The 19,790-nt window shown below is 41.4% G+C and overlaps 1 protein-coding gene across 3 annotated transcripts in view; it reads left to right on the plus strand.

Annotated features, from left to right (window-relative positions):
- The window catches only part of LOC120926929, a 145,423-nt gene that overhangs the window by 80,218 nt on the left and 45,415 nt on the right, over positions 1–19,790 (plus strand). For all 3 annotated transcript variants that reach the window (XM_040337230.1, XM_040337232.1, XM_040337231.1), the window contains one exon: positions 16,842–16,974. In XM_040337230.1, the coding sequence (XP_040193164.1) occupies positions 16,842–16,974 (133 nt within the window). The remainder of the gene's footprint in view (positions 1–16,841; positions 16,975–19,790) is intronic.

The raw sequence follows: 19,790 nt of genomic DNA on the forward strand, positions 1-19,790 counted from the left end.
TAAGTCTAAGCGGTCCTCGGTGAGATGTCGAAGTCTGGTCAGGAGAGGGCTATGATTCAGGGTATAGATCTCAGATAGTTGAGCTGGGATGGCCGTCCCTAAATAGGAGATAGATCTTGCCTGCCATTGAAAGGAGAAATTAGACTTAAGGGCCGTAAGGATGGGCTGCGACAGTGATACATTCAAGGCCTCTGTTTTGGATAAATTTAGTTTATAATTACTCTACCAAACCGATCTATCTCCACCAATATGGACGGGATGGTTACATGGGGTTGGGTAATATATAGCAGAAGATCATCCACGTATAGGGAAAGTTTACAATGAGATGAGGGGGTTTGGATCCCTTGTATGCTCGGGTTTGCTCTAAGCGCCTGGGCTAAATGTTCTATCACTAAAGCAAAAAGGAGGGGGGAGAGAGGACACCCCTGTCTAGTTCCATTCTTAATCGAAAACGTCTCTGATTTGACGCTGTTGACCAATATGGAGGCAGAGGGGTTGGAGTACAGAGACATAATTTGTGAGAGCATTTTCGGGCCCAGACCTATTTGGGCGAGGTTGGACTGCAGGAATGGCCAACTGACCCTATCAAAGGCCTTCTCCGCATCACAGGAGAGAAGGCAGGTCGGAATTTGGTAACGTTTGGCGTATGCGATAAGGAGTATCGTCTTAGTGGTGTTGTCTCGGGCCTCCCGGCCCGGGACAAAGCCCACCTGATCTCTATGTATGATTTTGGGAAGTAAAGGGTAAAGGCAATCAGACAGTATTTATGTAAATAGTTTCAGGTCTTATTATTTTTTTTTTACTAGTATTGGTGGCGATCTGCGATTTTTGTCAGGACTGCGATATTGCGGCGGACAAATCGGACACTTTTGACACATTTTTGGGACCATTCACATTTATACAGCGAACAATGATAAAAATATGCACTGATTACTGTATAAATGTGACTGGCAGGGAAGGGGTTAACACTAGGGGGCGAGGAAGGGGTTAATGTATTCCCTAATTAGGGATGCTGTGAGGGGAGGGGGGTGACTGGGGGAGGTGACCGATGGTTGTCCCTATATACAAGGGACACACCATCAGTCTCCTCTCCCTGACAGGACATGGAGCTCTGTGTTTACACACAGAGCTCCTCGTCCCTGTCTCCGTGACCGCCGATTGCGGGTGCCTGGCGGACATCGCGGCCACCAGGCACGCGCATCAGCACCTGTGGCTTGGAGGCCGGAGGCCTTACATAGACGGCCTCCCGGCAATTAAGAGCCGCATTGCGGCCGTAAAAACCCGCCGTGCGGGCGGGAAGAGGTTAAAGAGGAAGTAAACCCTCACGGTTAAAAAACAAGCAAACAAGAAAAACACCTGCAAGAGAAAGGTATAATGAGCTAGTATGCACAGCATACTAGCTCATTATGTGACACTTACCTTAGATCGAAGCCCCCGAAGTCCTCCTCGTTCCCGTCCACCACCATGTTGTTACGACCCTGATTCTGAGAACACTCTGTCTCAAGTTTAGACTCCAGCTGTAGAGGCCTATCAGAATTAACCACCAGCTCACTCTCACTGAACTATAAGAGTATGGGGTCTATATCATCATATCCTCTGATTGGAGCAAAACATGTAGTAATAGTTTAATACTTGTTAAACTATGTTGTATCTTTTATCTAGAAAATAACAAGGATAAGTCTTTAGTAGGTGCTTTCTGCATATATAGGTAGTGAACTTGAGTCATGTAGAAAATTAGCACTCTTGATATAACATATAGAAAGAAACCCCAATATAATTAGAGCAAGTATCTCAATAGTTAATATGCATTCTGAGAGAGATAGAAAGAGACAGTCCAGAGTATGGATAGCAACACTATCTATGTGGCAAAATAGTCTTTATACACAAGCAGTTTAAGGGGTAGTGTGGACCAGGTCTCTTTGCACAGGAGTAGATGGTATTTCCAAATATGTAGTAATATGGTCTATATACTCATGCAGTTTAAGAGGTAGTGTGTACCAGGTCTGTTTGCACAGGAGTAGATGGTATTTCCAATATGCAGTAATATGGTCTATATACTCATGCAGTTTAAGAGGTAGTGTGGACCAGGTCTGTTTGCACAGGAGTAGATGGTATTTCCAAATATGCAGTAATATGTTCTATATACTCATGCAGTTTAAGAGGTAGTGTGGACCAGGTCTGTTTGCACAGGAGTAGATGGTAATCCCAATATGCAGTAATATGATCAGAATATACTTGCGGTTAGGAGGTAGTCCAGACTGGGAAAGTTAGCACAGGTGCTGATGGTATCTCCTTAGCAGTATGCAGAGCTGGTGGTCCTTCTATCCAGTATAGTAATGAGATTTGGATCCAAGTGTCCCACAAAGGGAACTTCAAGGTTGCTGTGGGTTGGTGGAGGGTCTCCAGGTGGCGGCAGGGTCCAACAGGAATATTCCAACAACCTGCCGCCAGTGCTGGAGGTTTAAATAGCCCGGTCTCCCATCCACGCCGAGCGCCACACAGTGGAACGCACTTCCGCGTTCCAGCGTGGAGCGCAGACGTCCGCGTACCGGAAGTGACGCGGATGTCTTCTTGAATGGAGCGCAGCTGTCATTGCAGGTAAAGCTGCGCTCCTTGTACACAAATTAACGCTAATAGCGTTACATACTCCCCTCCTCAAGGGGGCCCATCCGGGGCGCCTAATAGGAGATGGTTTATCAGGATATTTGTGATGGAACTGCTTAATGAGTCTAGGGGCATGAATATCTGATGAACATTCCCAGGAATCATCTGTGGGAGAATAGCCTTTCCAACGAATCAAGTATTGAATGGAAGAACCTCTCCTCCTAGAATCCAAAATCTTCTCTACTTGATATTCAGTCTCACCAAAAACTTGAACTGGTGGAGGAGGTTGTGGATCTCTGTTTGGAAAAGGGTTTGGTTTGTAAGGTTTAATTAATGAAACATGGAAGGATGGATGAATCTTCCAATCGGAGGGTAAAATTAATCTGACAGCATTATTATTGATGATGTGGGAAATTGGAAAAGGTCCCGTGTACTGACGGCCAAGTTTCTTTGAAGGAATCTTGAGTCGTAAATTCCTAGTAGATAACCATACCAAATCTCCAATCTTATATGAAGGGGGTTTTGTTCTATGAGAATCATAATACTTCTTTTGTCTAATCTGTGCATCTTCAAGATTAGAACGGAGAGTATCTAGAGTATCCTTTATGGTTGATAAAAGATTCTGAACAGCAGGGACATTAGTTGAAGGAAAAGTAGACGGTAAATTATTAGGATGAAAACCATAATTTGCGTAAAAAGGTGAAAACTGGGAGGATGAACTGGAGGCGTTGTTGTAAGCAAATTCTGCATGTGGAAGTAAATGAAACCAGTCGTCTTGAAGATGGGTGCAGTAACAGCGCAGATATTGTTCCAGTGTTTGATTTACCCGTTCTGTTTGCCCATTAGTTTGGGGGTGATAGGCGGTAGACATGCGATGATCTATTTGTAGAGTTTGACAGAGAGCTTTCCAGAATCTAGAAATAAATTGTGAGCCTCTATCTGAAATGATCTGAGATGGTAAGCCATGACGTTTAAGAATATTGGATATGAAAGCCTTTGCAGTCTCTTGAGAGGTTGGTAACCTCTTCAAAGGTACAAAATGGGCCATCTTTGTTAGAACATCAACTGTGACCATGATGGTGTTTGTTCCATTTGACCTTGGAAGGTCAACTATGAAATCCATAGAAATAACGTCCCAAGGTCTGTTTGGTATTGGGATAGAAGTTAATAGGCCATAGGGAGGTTTTCTAGAATGTTTGTTGGTGGCACAGGTCTGACAAGAATTAACATAGTCCTGAACTGTCTTTGTGAGATTTGGCCACCAGTAATTTCTCTTGACTAAATGAAGGGTCTTAGTAATTCCAGGATGTCCTGCAAGTGGAGCATCATGAAGTTGTTTTAGTAACATAAGTTGCAATTTTGGTGGAACATATATCTTGTTGTTAAAAGTTAATAGTCCATTAGACTCTTGTTGTAAACCCATAGGTAAATGAGATCTCTCTTTAGTAAGGGTTTGAATAAGCAACTTATTAAAGGTCATAGTAGTACCCAGAATCCTATTGGATGGAATAATTGAAAGTGGTGGAATCTCCAATGTTTGTTCTTCATGCATACGAGACAAAGAGTCTGCTTTAGTATTTTGAGTACCAGGAAGGTAGGAAATAACGAAATTGAATCTATCAAAAAATAGACTCCATCTGACTTGACGGGCAGAGAGAGTTTTGCAAGATTTTAAGTGTTGTAAATTTCGATGATCAGTGAGGATGGTGATAGTATGTGTTGAACCCTCCAGCAAATGTCTCCAGTTAGAGAGAGCATCTCTTATTGCTAGTAATTCTTTCTCACCAATAGGATAATTTTTTTCCGCTGAGGAGAGTGTCCTGGAAAAAAAAGCAACTGGATGTAGTGGTTCTGATAAGGTTGGTTGTTGGGAGAGTACAGCGCCGAGAGCAAAATGCGAAGCATCTACTTCTAATGTGAAATGGTATGATGGATTTGGCAATTGAAGAATAGGAGCTGAAGTGTAACTATTCTTGAGTGTGTCAAAGGATTTCTGTGCATCCTCAGTCCAAACAAAAGGTATCTTTGAACTGGTTAAGCTGGTTAGTGGTCTCACAATAGCTGAAAAGTTTTTTATGAACTTTCTGTAGTAATTTGAAAAGCCGAGAAATCTCTGAAGAGCTTTCCTAGTTTGTGGTGAAGGCCAGGACAGAATGCAATCTACCTTAGATCGATCCATCTGAACTCCACTAGGAGTAATCTGGTATCCCAGGAAGGAAATAGTAGTTTGATTGAATACACACTTTTCAAGTTTTGCATACAAAGAGTGTGTCCTAAGCCTAGCCAGAACCCAGCGCACATGTTTGTGATGTTCATCCTGATTCTCAGAATAAATTAAGATGTCGTCCAAATAAATTACAACGCAAATATCAAGTAGATCATGAAAAATATCATTAATGAACCACTGAAAAGTTGCTGGAGCGTTACATAAACCGAAAGGCATTACACAATACTCAAAGAGTCCATATCGGGGTTTTGAAGGCAGTTTTCCATTCGTCACCCGAACGGATTCTGATCAGATTATATGCACCTCTGAGGTCCAGTTTTGTATAGATCTTGGCGTTCTGTAAACGCTCAATGAGTTCTGGAATGAGTGGTAATGGGTATCTATTTTTTATAGTGATATTATTGAGAGAACGATAATCAATGATTGGTCGGAGTGAACCATCTTTATTCTTTACGAAAAAGAGAGCTGCACTTGCTGAAGAGGTGGAGTTCCTAATAAACCCCTTTTTGAGATTCTCATCGAGGTACTCCTTTAAATGTACAAGCTCTGGTTGTGAGAGGGGGTAGATTCGAGCAGTAGGGATAGGACTGTCGGGGATGAGGTCTATGGGACAGTCGTAAATTCTATGTGGAGGAAGTTTATCTGCATTAGTCTTACTGAATACATCAATGAAGTCATGTAAATATTCAGGTAGGTCATGTGGAATGGCGTCAGAGAAAGAGATGATACATGGCGAATAACAGAACTCTTTACAATAATCAGACTGCAAAGAAATTGATTTGGTGGACCATAAAAAAATAGGCTGATGGAGAAGCAACCATGGAAGGCCTAGAACAATGGGAAAGACAGGTGATGAAATAATATCAAATTTGAGGGTCTCAGAATGACCAGTGGCACATGTAACCTTTAGGGGAGATGTCTGAGATATAACAGGACCATGAGTTGAACTGGACCCATCAATAAAAGTGAGCGACACTGGATTTTGCTTAAACACACAGGGGATTTTATTTGATTCTACAATACTTGAATCTATAAAGTTGCCGCAGGCTCCGCTGTCGACCATTGCTTCAATGGAAATCTCTTCTTGATCCCACTGTAGAGTAAGAAGGATAAAGATATATCGATTAGATGTGGAAAGGGATGAGTCTAATTTATTAATGTGGGAAAATTTACCTTCAGAGTTTTTCTTAAGTAGAGGACAGGTAGAGACAATGTGGTCTGGAGCTGAACAATAAAGACATAGATTATTGGCTCTACGGCGTTGCTTTTCTGCTGGAGTCAAAGGTCCTCTTATAGTTCCAAGTTCCATTGGAGACTCTTTTGAAGGCGATCTGAATCTCCTGAAGGAAGTGACTGGGTATGTATTTGCACGTTCCGCCTTTCTCTCACGCAGGCGACGATCGATAGTCACTGATAGGTGCATGAGATCTTCTAGAGTATCAGGGAGCACAATGCGAGCAAGCTCATCCTTCATGGCCTCTGATAATCCCAAACGAAATTGATTTCTAAGAGCAATCTCTGACCATTGGGTCTCCCTGCTCCAGCATTTAAATTCTGAAATAAAGTCCTCCACAGGCCTCTTTCCCTGTTTGAGGGTTCTGATTGAATTTTCAGCTGTTAGCTGTTTGTTAGGATCTTCATATAAGAGAGACATCTCATTAATAAAAGTATCAAAAGCTCCCAAAAGATCTCCATGTTCTTCTATGTATGTATCAGCCCACACTCTGGGTTCACCTCTGAGATAGGTAATTAAAGTGAGAATCTTTATTCTATCAGAGTAATAAGTGCGCGGACGTAATTCATACATCAAACGGCATGAACTAATGAATTGTCTATAATTCTTCCTTTCACCAGAAAAAAGTTCTGGTGGGCAGACCTTAGCTTCAGGTCTGTCTCTAGCTTGTGCATGATTCAGATTGCGTAAGGTATCATTCTGAACACGCAATTCATTCATGTTAGCAGTAAGGTTATCCACTCTTTGAGAGAGTGTAACTAAATGATTTGCAAGTTCAGCTGGATCCATCTTGAATGTTCCTTTTTTTTTTTTTTTAAAGGGGTTGGAATATTATGTTACGACCCTGATTCTGAGAACACTCTGTCTCAAGTTTAGACTCCAGCTGTAGAGGCCTATCAGAATTAACCACCAGCTCACTCTCACTGAACTATAAGAGTATGGGGTCTATATCATCATATCCTCTGATTGGAGCAAAACATGTAGTAATAGTTTAATACTTGTTAAACTATGTTGTATCTTTTATCTAGAAAATAACAAGGATAAGTCTTTAGTAGGTGCTTTCTGCATATATAGGTAGTGAACTTGAGTCATGTAGAAAATTAGCACTCTTGATATAACATATAGAAAGAAACCCCAATATAATTAGAGCAAGTATCTCAATAGTTAATATGCATTCTGAGAGAGATAGAAAGAGACAGTCCAGAGTATGGATAGCAACACTATCTATGTGGCAAAATAGTCTTTATACACAAGCAGTTTAAGGGGTAGTGTGGACCAGGTCTCTTTGCACAGGAGTAGATGGTATTTCCAAATATGTAGTAATATGGTCTATATACTCATGCAGTTTAAGAGGTAGTGTGTACCAGGTCTGTTTGCACAGGAGTAGATGGTATTTCCAATATGCAGTAATATGGTCTATATACTCATGCAGTTTAAGAGGTAGTGTGGACCAGGTCTGTTTGCACAGGAGTAGATGGTATTTCCAAATATGCAGTAATATGTTCTATATACTCATGCAGTTTAAGAGGTAGTGTGGACCAGGTCTGTTTGCACAGGAGTAGATGGTAATCCCAATATGCAGTAATATGATCAGAATATACTTGTGGTTAGGAGGTAGTCCAGACTGGGAAAGTTAGCACAGGTGCTGATGGTATCTCCTTAGCAGTATGCAGAGCTGGTGGTCCTTCTATCCAGTATAGTAATGAGATTTGGATCCAAGTGTCCCACAAAGGGAACTTCAAGGTGTCTGTGGGTTGGTGGAGGGTCTCCAGGTGGCGGCAGGGTCCAACAGGAATATTCCAACAACCTGCCGCCAGTGCTGGAGGTTTAAATAGCCCGGTCTCCCATCCACGCCGAGCGCCACACACTGGAACGCACTTCCGCGTTCCAATGTGGAGCGCAGACGTCCGCGTACCGGAAGTGACGCGGATGTCTTCTTGAATGGAGCGCAGCTGTCATTGCAGGTAAAGCTGCGCTCCTTGTACACAAATTAACGCTAATAGCGTTACACATGTCCCCTGGATCTTCTTCCTGTTTTCGCCGCTCCAGCTCTGTGATTGGCCGGAGCGCTGATGACGTCACTCTTGCACATGTGCGGAAATACGTCATTAACCCAATTAATGGCATTAGCAAAAACGGCACTCTCAGTGCGTCTGCGCCTTGTCTGCAGCGCGTATGCGCCATAGACATTAGACCTCAAGACCTCACGGCAAACAAAAATATTATAGTTAAACAAGCCGATAAAGGCGGGAGCCTAGTCGTGCAGGATAAGGTAGAGTACCTCCGAGAAGCATATCGCTTGCTGTCGGATGGTGAGACTTACCAAAAACTTAATACAGACCCTTTTTCCGCCTATCAAATAGAACTAACTACTCTTGTTGACACGGCTTTTAGTAAGGGCGTTATCAACAAGAGAGAGAAGTCCTTTTTATTGCCCAAAATTTCCAGTACCCCACATTTTTACCACCTCCCGAAAGTACACAAATCTTTAGTGGACCCACCTGGTCGTCCGATTGTTGCTAGTACCAACAGCCTCACTAGTGGTCTATCCACCTATATAGATCATGCCCTACAGCCTATTGTCTGTGAATTGCCCTCATATATCAAAGATTCCAATGATATTATTAAGACCCTCGAAAATTACTCCTGGGAAGAGGGATATGCTTGGGCATCACTAGACGTGGCCTCTTTGTACACGTCGATACCCCATAACATTGGATTAGCGGCAGTACAATACTTCCTAAGTAAGAATAATGATGATATTAACTCTCTTCAATCTGAGTTTATCAGTAGAGGTATTGAATTCTGCCTCAATCACAATTTTTTTTCTTTTTGTGATCAGTTCTTTTTACAAAGGAAAGGTACTGCAATGGGGGCCAATTTTGCACCCGTTTATGCAAATTTGACCATGGGGTACTGGGAAACTCTACAGATTTGGAATAATAATCCATTTTTGGAACACGTCGTCTTTTACGGGCGCTACATAGACAACGTGGTTCTTATTTGGAGTGGTGGTGCTGATCTTTTTTCCTTATTTGTGGACCACTGTAACAATAATGAGCTAGGCCTTACGTTCACACATGTCTTTGATAAGGATAATTTAATTTTTTTGGACTTGGTACTTTCACATGATCAGGAGGTTATTACCACTAGTAATCACATCAAACCTACCAGTGGTAATTCATATTTACATTTTAATAGTTGCCATCACTCGTCGTGGAAATCAAATATCCCATATGGACAATTCAATAGGCTACGGAGAAACTGCACCAAGACACAGGACTACACGACCCAGGGCCTTATTATGAAGACTAAATTTAGAGAAAAGGGGTATCCTCAGGAACTACTAGATGATGCTTTTAATTCTAACATGATCATTAACAAAAATAAGAAGGTCAGGAAGGACAAAGTTGAAAATAATATAAGGTTCATTTCTACTTTCAACACCAAACATAAAAACATAAGTAGCATTATTAATAAACATTTTAATATTCTTCATCTAGACCAATATGTGTCTTCTTCTCTTCCCCCTAAACCCCAGATTACCTTTAGAAGGGCACGGACCATTCGGAACATCATTGCACCAAGTAAGGTCTCTAAGACCAACTCTACTCGTCCACTAGATATTCGGGCCTATTTTAACAGTAAAACCGGTATCTTCAGATGTGGCAAAAGGGGATGTCTTACATGTCAGTCTATCCCCAAAGGAGGTACCGATTTTATTAAAACCAAAGACTGCAGGTTTCCGATTAATCAATTTATTACTTGTTCTACGGAATTTGTTGTTTACATATTGCGTTGTCCATGTAATTTGCTATATGTAGGAAGGACTATGCGTACCTTACGGATACGAGTAGGCGAACATAGACGCCTTATTAAAAAGGGCTGTGATAAACACAGCGTCCCTAGACACTTCCTGCATGTCCATAAGAAAGACTTTAAGTGCCTGGAGGTTCTGGCTATTGAGTCCATTCCGTCAGGGTCACTTACCGCGAATGAGAGATTTTCCCTCCTCTGTAAGAGGGAAACTTTTTGGATCTTTCGGCTGGGTTCTTTGTCACCAGGTGGCCTCAACGAGGAGCTAGACATCTTTAGCATTACCAACGAAACTTAAATTTCTGTATATATAACGTTATGGTTTTATACACATAACGTTATGATCTTTTAAGGATTTTTTAAGGATTTTTTAATTTTTTTATGGATGAATGTTTTTGTGCTAGTATCATTCATGGTACTGCCAATACATGTTATTAGTTGAGTATATTGAGTATATGGAGAGTGCGTTTATGCCTGTGTATGGACATATATACATATGGTTATACTTATATATTTTATTTTCATGTTTATTTTTATTTTTTTGTAATTTTATTTTATTTTTAGTTTTATATGTATATATATTTAGTTTTTGTATTTTTTGTAGATTTTGTATATGTGTCATTATTGTGTGCTTTTTTTGTGGGTGTTTTCAGATTAATATTCACAAATTTAATATGTTGCTTTTTTAAAAAAATACAATGGTGATGGTGGGGTTAAAACTTCAAATCCGTCCCCCCGCCTGCCATTATCCAATGGGATGGTTATTTTCCCTTTATTAATCTGGTGGTGATGCCTGTCCGTGACTTTGACAAAGCGTCTGGCACGCGAAACATGTCAGTCACGGCTCACCCCCATCTCGTTTGATGCCCCCACTTGTTCACAAGAAGCCAGTCTTGAGACACTGATATTCTGGGAATTCCTCCAGTGACGCCAGTGCTTTGACCTATACTGCTCGTTTATCTCTTCCACTGATTGGCCCCTGGAGTCACATGATCCTTGAGGGATAGAGTCCGGACATCATTCCCTTCCCCTTTGTGTGACGCAGCGGTGATTCCGCCCCTCCCTCCTCGCCTTTGACCGACGCGGCGGCGTCTTCGTACTGGCCCGGTGGTTCCCATCCAGGATCTTCCCCGCTGCCCTACATCTTCGTCGTGAGGAGAGATCTCGCTCCCATCGGCCTCCCTGTTGGTTTAGATCCACAGCAATATCTCCCTCTGCAGGTGAACAGCACTTACGTTTACTTTCAGCGTGGATGTCATCTCCCCACTGCTTGTTTTCCATCTCCCTGCATAGAGGCATACAAACGGCTGTACCACCTCCACATACCACTGTATGTACATCGGTTGGAAGCTTTTTTCAACACCCTCCCAGTAGTGATTTTAGGTTGTTATCCCACAATCACCATACGACTTCTGTACATGTGTTGGGGACCTTTAATTAGATTCCATTATAAACTGTTTGCCAACTGCATATATATTTTTTTCAGTTCATGTATATACATTGCACTAATTTTAAGACTATAAAGTGATTCTTACCCCACCCCTGAGCGCTGTATTTTTTGTTTTTTGCCATAGACATTAGCGCCTGTCATTTCAGTAAATATTTCCTAAACCGTGCAGGTTTAGGAGATATTTCTTGCACCTACAGGTAAGCCTTAATCTAGGCTTACCTGTAGATGCAAGTTGTGTGGTTGGGTTTACAACCACTTTAAGCCCAAAAGGGGAAAACAATGTGCACACCACCCAAGTTATAACAGATTATAACTTATATGCCCACACACACAGACAATTAGCTCAATGACATGGAGGCTGGTAAAAGGTCATGCTCGGCATTACTGTCTATAAGGTAGGCTGTTGTCGATACAATAACATGACCTCTATGCCTGTCATGGACTGGTGTATTGGAACTACTACACTCAGTACCTCTGAAGTGTCTAGTGACAATTTATAGTTGTGCTGATTCTCTGGTCCTGCAAAGCCGAATTGCATTTTTTCTAGAATGTTGTTGTGGATGCAAAAACCTGTAAGGGGGACAACTAAGTAACACCTGCAGTTTTCCCACATTGTATATGTCCCAATGTCTACAACACAGTAAAAGCAGAGAAACTATTTGGAAACGTAACCTGCAGTTATTAACTGTTGCAAACTGTAATGGTACCTAAATTACAGAATGGCAAACAATAACAGCGCTCCAATTACCTTGGTAAAACATTTTGTGCTATTGTTATGCTTTTGTTACAATGACATCTTTTATTCTGCCCTACATTAAATAATTTGGCGCCAGTCACCTTCGCTTATATTGTACATTTCTTTAGATCGTATCATATCTTAATAAAGGCTTCCTTTGTATGCTGTCTCTGTCTGTCGACTTCTGTGCTATTACCTTTTTGTACATTAAATTGTTTTGTGTGTCATGAAAGCAGAAAACATCATATATTTTAGGTGTAGAGAATAACTATCACAATAGGTTAAAGGTAATATTTAGGGTCCAAAAAAGATTTACAGTGGGCTGCAAAGGTTAACTCTTTATTTTTCCTAGGGAATGAGGAATAAGGCGATTTATTTACCTTATTCCTCGCCTCCATGGCCTCAGGTACTCTCCTCCTCTGTCTGACACTCCAAAATATGGTTTGGCCCTCAGCAGTCTCCCATACAATGCAGGACTACTGATCCTGCGTTGTGTGGGATGAAGTCAGAAAACTGCAACCTGTTTGGCATTGATGAGAAAAGACTTTGGGGGACTGGTTACATGAAGAGCAGGAAGCCTGCAGGAGTGATGAATGATGTTAGTATATCACCTTATTCTGCATACCTTAGGCAAAACAAGCAGTTACCCCTTGCAGTGGAGAGTTGGACCTTCCTCAGCTTTAACAGACCCCATTACCTTTCTTACACCTTGTGCCCGATGGCACATGGTACAGATCAAGGATAGTAATGAATAGTTTCAAACCTTGTCAAATTATAGAGGTAGAATGTTTTTTTGCAGACGACAGAGAAAAACATATTACTTAAAAAATAAGAATCAACACATTTACAAAAAAAAAAAAAAAAGAACTGCATACACAAGTTGCATTGACATTCCCTTGTTGTTTCTTCTTCAGTTTCATTAGAATCCAGCAGGTGTCAGTCTTTCTTCTTATATGACAATAGTTTTATGTAAGAAATTGTGCTGTCAACACCGACCCTTTGAAGACTAGCATATTTTAGGATGAACAGAGAAATTCCAAGCAGATGGCTTTTGAAAAAAAAAAAAAAAAAAAATGTTAATGTTAATTGGTTCTGTTGATGTATTTATTAAAAATAGCCTGGAAACTGCAGAATTACAATGTCTTTATCTGCCTCTACTACTAATACATATTTAATGATTTTTTTTTTAATATATATAAAAATGTTTATTACCCTTATTTTGGCAGTTGAACGCTACACTATGCTGTACATTGACAGTGATTAACAGCAGGAAATCAATATCATGTTCTGCTATCCTCTTCATAGTAAATGCAATTCTAATGACAGTCTATTCATACTGATGGCATTGCCATCTCTGTGCAGTCACTTGATCCCACCCCATACACATGTAAATAGGGACAAGGTCATCCCAGGCCCAGGGCGATGATGCCAAAACCTAAAATAATGTTAAAACTGCACTTGGTGCAAATATTATACAAATAAAAACAATATAAATTCAAAATGTGTACAGCAGCACTCAAGAACACATTCAAATTCAAATGTAAAAACAATATAATTCCAAAATATGTTGCGCTGTGCCTTTAAGTCTCAATCTGCCATATGAGTCATTTAAAAATGTGCAAACACTGCAAATTTTGCAAATCATTCAACTATATTTATATATATAAATACATCAAAGACCACCACTGATTCATCTGTGACTTCTTGAGAATTTCACCACCACATAGAAAACACTGGCCTCTTAACAGAATACAAGGCCCCCAAATTATAGAAGGTCTGTATGGTGCTAGAAATCAGCCAAATGCACTCTCATGTACAGACCAAATAATGGGAACCACAGGCCTCTCCAGCAGGGATATACCACAATAGTGGCAAAAGATTTAAATCACATTTATTTATAATAGAGAAAGGTACTCACATCAGGCAAAGTAATACAGAGCAGTATAACAAACGGACCGCCAGTGGGTCCGGCAGCACGATGACGTCGGCACTAGCCTTCTTGACGTATTTCGCTGTAGGAGATGCTTTGAAAGGGATCAGCTTTAAAATATTAATTCCAAACTGCGCCCACACCCCCCCTCCCCAATCCAGGTTACTATGAATCAGCATCAAGGGGAGCAGTCAAATGAAATGTAGAAGAATTGAGAAGGCAGCACAAAGAGAGAAAAAAAAAAGTTACATTGAATGTGTTCAGGGGCAGTTGAAAAAGCTGTCCAAATGCCTCTGAACACGCGTTTACCAGCGTCTCGTGTGCATGGGGCCTTACTTGATCCAAAACCAGAAAGAAATGTTTTGCCTATGCATGCACTTTAATTGTACACACTTATGTTTTTATTCAACCTCAGTGTTGTAAGTTTCTTTAGTTGTTTTCATATCTTATGCCAATGCAGAATACTTTGTGGTTTATTTACTAATATTGGAGACAGTGGAGAGTGCAAAATCTGGCCCAGCGTGTATGGTAGGTAATCAGCTTCTAACTTCAGCTTGTTCATTTAAGCTTTGACAAAAAAAAAAAAAATGGAAGCTGATTGGATTCTATGCAGCGCTACACCAGATTTTGCACTCTCCGGTTTTAGTAAATCAGTCCCTTTGTGAGAAGGAGGTTCAGAGCTAAAGAGGATACTCAAAAACATAGGATCTCTAGGCACAGAATCTGGAGAATAGTAGTAGCAATGTTAAGCCTCGTACACACCAGTATTTTTTATTTTTTTTGTTCAACACAGCAGGGCTGAACGAAAAAAAAAACTGACACAGAAGAAGCCACTGTACTAACTACCCGACGTTAGAACAGCGATCACCCCTGCGGTTCTATTGTGTTCTGACAGGGGGACCCACCCCGTAAAAACACATTCTGGCCAATGGCTGAGATTGCTGATCGGGAGACAATCGGCAGACCTCTTTCGGTCATGCCTCTTTGACGGAAGCCAGATGAATGTCTGGCTTCTGTCAGACCGACTCCAGTACACAAGCTGAATGATGGCCGGTTTTTATTGAACCGACTGATCCCGCTCAATATTCGGCCTGTGTGTACTAGGCTTTACACAGATAATGATACAGATAATGATACAGTAAAAGTTCTTGTTGATTCCTTAACTGGCTGCAACAGAGGGTGAGGAGATAAAGGGCCTGATCCTCAAAAGGGATACGCCGGCGTATCTACTGATACGCCGTCGTATCCCTGTTTCTATCTATGGAACTGATCCACAGAATCAGTTTCACATAGATAGGCAGAAGATCCGACATGTGTAAGGGACTTACACTGTCGGATCTTAGGATGCAGTACCGCAGTCGCCGCTGGGGGCATTTCTCGTCGAAATACCGCTTCGGGTATGCAAATTAGCACTTACGGAGATCCACAAAGCTTTTACGCTTCGTTTTTTCCCTGTAAGTATTAGTTTGCTGTCGCAAAATTAGGGCTGCTTTTACAAGGCCTAAACTGTTTACACCTTGTAAAAGTAGACCCTTCTACCCCGCGTCGCTGTCATTTTTTTTTTTACATTTTTTTTTCCCGCCGCAACTCGTTTTTTTTTTACGCCCGTCGCGATTCTCAAAACCCGGCGCAACGTAAAACCGCGCAAAGCACGTCGGGAAAATGACGTCGGGAGCATGCGCAGTACGTCCCGTGCGGGAGCAAGCCTAATTTAAATGGGACTCGCCCCATTAAATTAGGAACGCCTTGCGCCGGATGGATTTAAGCTACACCGCTCAAAATTTCTAGGTAAGTGCTTTGTGGATCGGGCACTTAGGTAGAGATTTTGCGGCGGTGTAACTTAAATGGGAAAAATTACGTTGCGCCGGGTTTTTGTGGATTAGGCCAACAGTTCTTATGGATTGCTTCACTCTATAAACCAGTGTTAGGATGCCAAATACATATGTACTTCCCAGCTTATACCCCTGAACTGACATAAAAGGTGATTTGCAGGACTAATTAATATATTTAACAGACAATCCTTAAAGCTCTAGAACCTATTATAGAAGCTGGTAGAAGACAGATTAGGTCTGCTTTGACTGGCTATTTCCCAAGCAGATGGTTAAAATAAACAGGTGATGCTAGAAAAATTGAGCTGCCATTGGCGACCGCCTTCTGAACTATGTGATACAGTAAAGCTGAATGCAAGATCCCTTTAATCACTTACATTTTTTGGGGATCTCCAAAGATATATGCACTACATGGTTCACACAGTCCACTGCCAGTAGGACATTTTTGCATTCCTTTTGCTCACCTACTGATCCATTTTCCCACCAGCATTTACTGGAAATAGCCTGTTCTTCAGGGTATAAGGTATCACTATATACCATGGGTCTTCAAACTACGGCCCTCCAGTTGTTCAGGAACTACAATTCCCATCATGCCTAGTCATGTCTGTGAATGTCAGTGTGTTCCAATGCCTCATGGGATGTGTAGTTCTGCAACAGCTGGAGGGCCGTAGTTTGAGGATCCCTGCTATAAACAGTAGAATGAGCCGGCAACACTGAAATTCTTGAAGTGCCATTTATTGGTGTCCTGGCTGTTTTCTAACCCAATGGGTACAATAATTGCTCATTGACCTTGACCATATATGCAGAACAGTCAGAAGTCTCTATCTACAGTAGTTCAAAGAGGAGGATGAGAATGACAGGCAACTAGCTTTTTCAGCAAGAGAGATGAAGAGATGCATTTTTTTTTCTTTAGATGGGCACTCTTTGGGTTCAAAGGCAGCACTGAATTCTACTACCTGGAGTAGGGTTCCATGCATTACTGGTAATGTTGATGTAATCTTATGTCTCCTTTTAGGGGATCCAGTGAACACTTGTACACATCCCTGTAAGGACCTTAGAACTATAGACGGGTATAAGAACTTAGAAGTGCCTTCATCATTCACATGCTGTTCAGCTTTGGAAAGCTTTTCTGTTTCCTTTCCTAGCAGGTATGTAAATCAGTAATTTGATGTTGGAGAGGTAGAATTCAAGTTTCAAATTAGAACACTCAGTAAATTAACAGTATGTTGTAAGAGATTCTTCACAATCATATCTTATTCAGTTTTGGAAAACATAGTAAGCACAATTTAAGCATATCTGCTTGCATGCTCACCCATAAATAAATTTTTAAATGCAGATTAAAAGAGAACTCAAGACAAAGCATGCCATTTAATAGTTTTTGCCTTTGAATGCACCAGCTTTGAAATGTCTGTTCTATCCCAGTTTTTAATATATCACCTCCAAACCCTGCTGCTGATATCAGAATCTGTTGTCTATAGCATCCAGTCATATTACAGTTTTCATTTTCTAATAGAGTGGCTAAATCATCTGTGGTTATCCCTATAAAGGACTCTCCTCTTCCTCAGTTCAACATCTAGGGGAATGGTTCAGATAGGGAATTTCAGATAGGCAGCACCCAAGAGCCGAGGGACAGATCGGCTTCAGGTGCCGACATTGCGGGCGCCCAGGACGGGTAAGTGCCCATATATTAAAAGTCAGCAGCTGCAGTATTTGTAGCTGCTGACTTTTCATTTTTTTTTTTCTGGTGGAACTCTGCTTTAACCTCTCCTAGACTGCCCTACGCAGATATACTACGGCAGGGCGGCCCTCCTTTGTGAAATTTCTTACCTGTACGTGATTTTGTGCACTGGGTCTGGGGTGCGCATAGGCACTGCAGGAGACCCGCTCCCACTGTGATTGGACACAGCAGGAGCCAATCAGCGGGTCCGACGGGCATGATGTTCGTTCGGCATCTCACGATCGTTCGGGAGACAGGCAGAACAGCAATCTGCCTAGGCACGCAGTTAACCCCTTTATGGCCCCTAGATGTTAATGCCTTCTTGGGTTCTACCTTAATGGTTAATGGAAAAAGGGCACGTGATCACTTATAATAAGATGGAAAAAAGGTATTTATAATGTTTATATATATATATATATATATATATATATATATATATATATAGTTAAGTTACACACACTAGAGAAGCTGAACTTCAAATTGTTTAGAATCTCTAAAAGACAGGCCGTTCAATGAGTATAATTCATTTTTTCCTAGCATCAAAAATTCTAAGATAAGCAATTCTTTAGCAGCTATCACCTGTGTGACATGGGCCTTAGGCATGATGTGTTTTTTTTTCTATGCTGCCAAGGCATCCTGGGACATGAAATGCCATGGCAGCTAAAGGGCCATAGATTAATTCTGTTATTTTAAACCACTAAAGAAAAACAATGTTTTCCCTACAATGAAACCCTTAAATCCTTCAGGGCTCTTTCACATAATACGTGCATGAAAACTGATGGGAAATGGAAAACCATGCAGATTTTACTAGCAGAGACATCAGTTTCACATCAGATTTCATGCATGTTTACATCAGTTTTCATGCGCATCAGTTATGTGCCCTGTTCACACCAATGTTGATGTCATGTCAGTTTTTTTCCTGTGCAAAAAAAATGCATACACTACATGTTGTGGTATGAACAGAGCACATAGAGAACAATTTTTTTTGTGCCCTTGTAGAATGCATGCAGAAGAGCTGACATCTATGCATCATGGTGTGAACGATACCTAAAGCTGAAATTTAGATATGACAATTTTTACATAGTTAGTGTGTATGTGGGATCCCTGCGGAAGCTGTAAATTATCGTAGTAGACACCGGTACTACAGTGGCAGCTGCTACCACTTTTTCCGGGTCCCATGATTTAATAAATACAAAGTGTTGTCTGATTGGAAGAGGTGCGATTGCGCCATCACTGCAGTGCCTCTCCACACTGTCCAATCAGAGAACACATCATTCATTTTGAAAATACAATGATTTCCAGCTTCCAAAGTACAAGAAGAAGCAATGTAACTATGTAATTGCCATATCTAAAGTTTTATAATATACTGTACCAAAAACCAAGCACTATGTACAAATAAACAAACCATCTAAAAAGTGTTTTATATTGTCCCTCAAAGGCTATAGTCACACATGCGGTCATCAGCGTTTTACTGCATTGTAAAATGTTGGTCACCACAAGGATACACAGAAAATAATTGTTTCCTGTGTCCCATTCACACTGCAAAGCAGCCTGGAGTTGCAATAAAACACAGACAAAGAGAAGGAGAGAAAGTGCAGTATTACCAGTATTTTATTTAGAAAAAAAATGTTAAAAACACTTACTAACTAGTGTAGTGAATCAAACTCGCCATGCCAATGGTATGAAAGGGCAGGTCTCCTATCACAGCTCCTTGTCGCTCTCACACACCAGCCAGCAGCTAAGGGGGGGTGGGGGGGTGGATTCAGGAGGCAAGGGAGCTAACTTTGCACTCTCATACGCAAACCTCACTATGGGGATACTGGGAATAGCAATACATCTGGCAGAACAACCCCTACGCATCAGGCCTCATTCACTATGTTTGATATATCCACAATATGATTATCATTTGGTATTTGCCTCGACTATAGAGGCCGCTCCATGCATCCCTATGGAGCGTCGGATGTCAGCGGAGACATGTCCGCTGACATCCGACCCTATCCGATCCGCTAAAAACAGACGTATGGGGGGCACGTCCCCATCCGTCCATGCGGATCGGGTAAGATTTGATGAAAACGGACATGCTGTCCGTTTTCATCAGATCGCTCCATAGGAGACAGCAGTGCCTGACAAGCCCCTCCCCGCTCAGTGAGCAGAGAGGAGCTTGTCATCCGTTGGCTCAGCGGAGATCTGCGGACTGATCTCCCGCTGAGCTGGCGGGAGCAGGTGGACTCCGTAGGAACGGAGTCC

This window comes from Rana temporaria, chromosome 2 (genome assembly GCF_905171775.1).
Source record: "Rana temporaria chromosome 2, aRanTem1.1, whole genome shotgun sequence".
Taxonomy (NCBI): domain Eukaryota; kingdom Metazoa; phylum Chordata; class Amphibia; order Anura; family Ranidae; genus Rana; species Rana temporaria.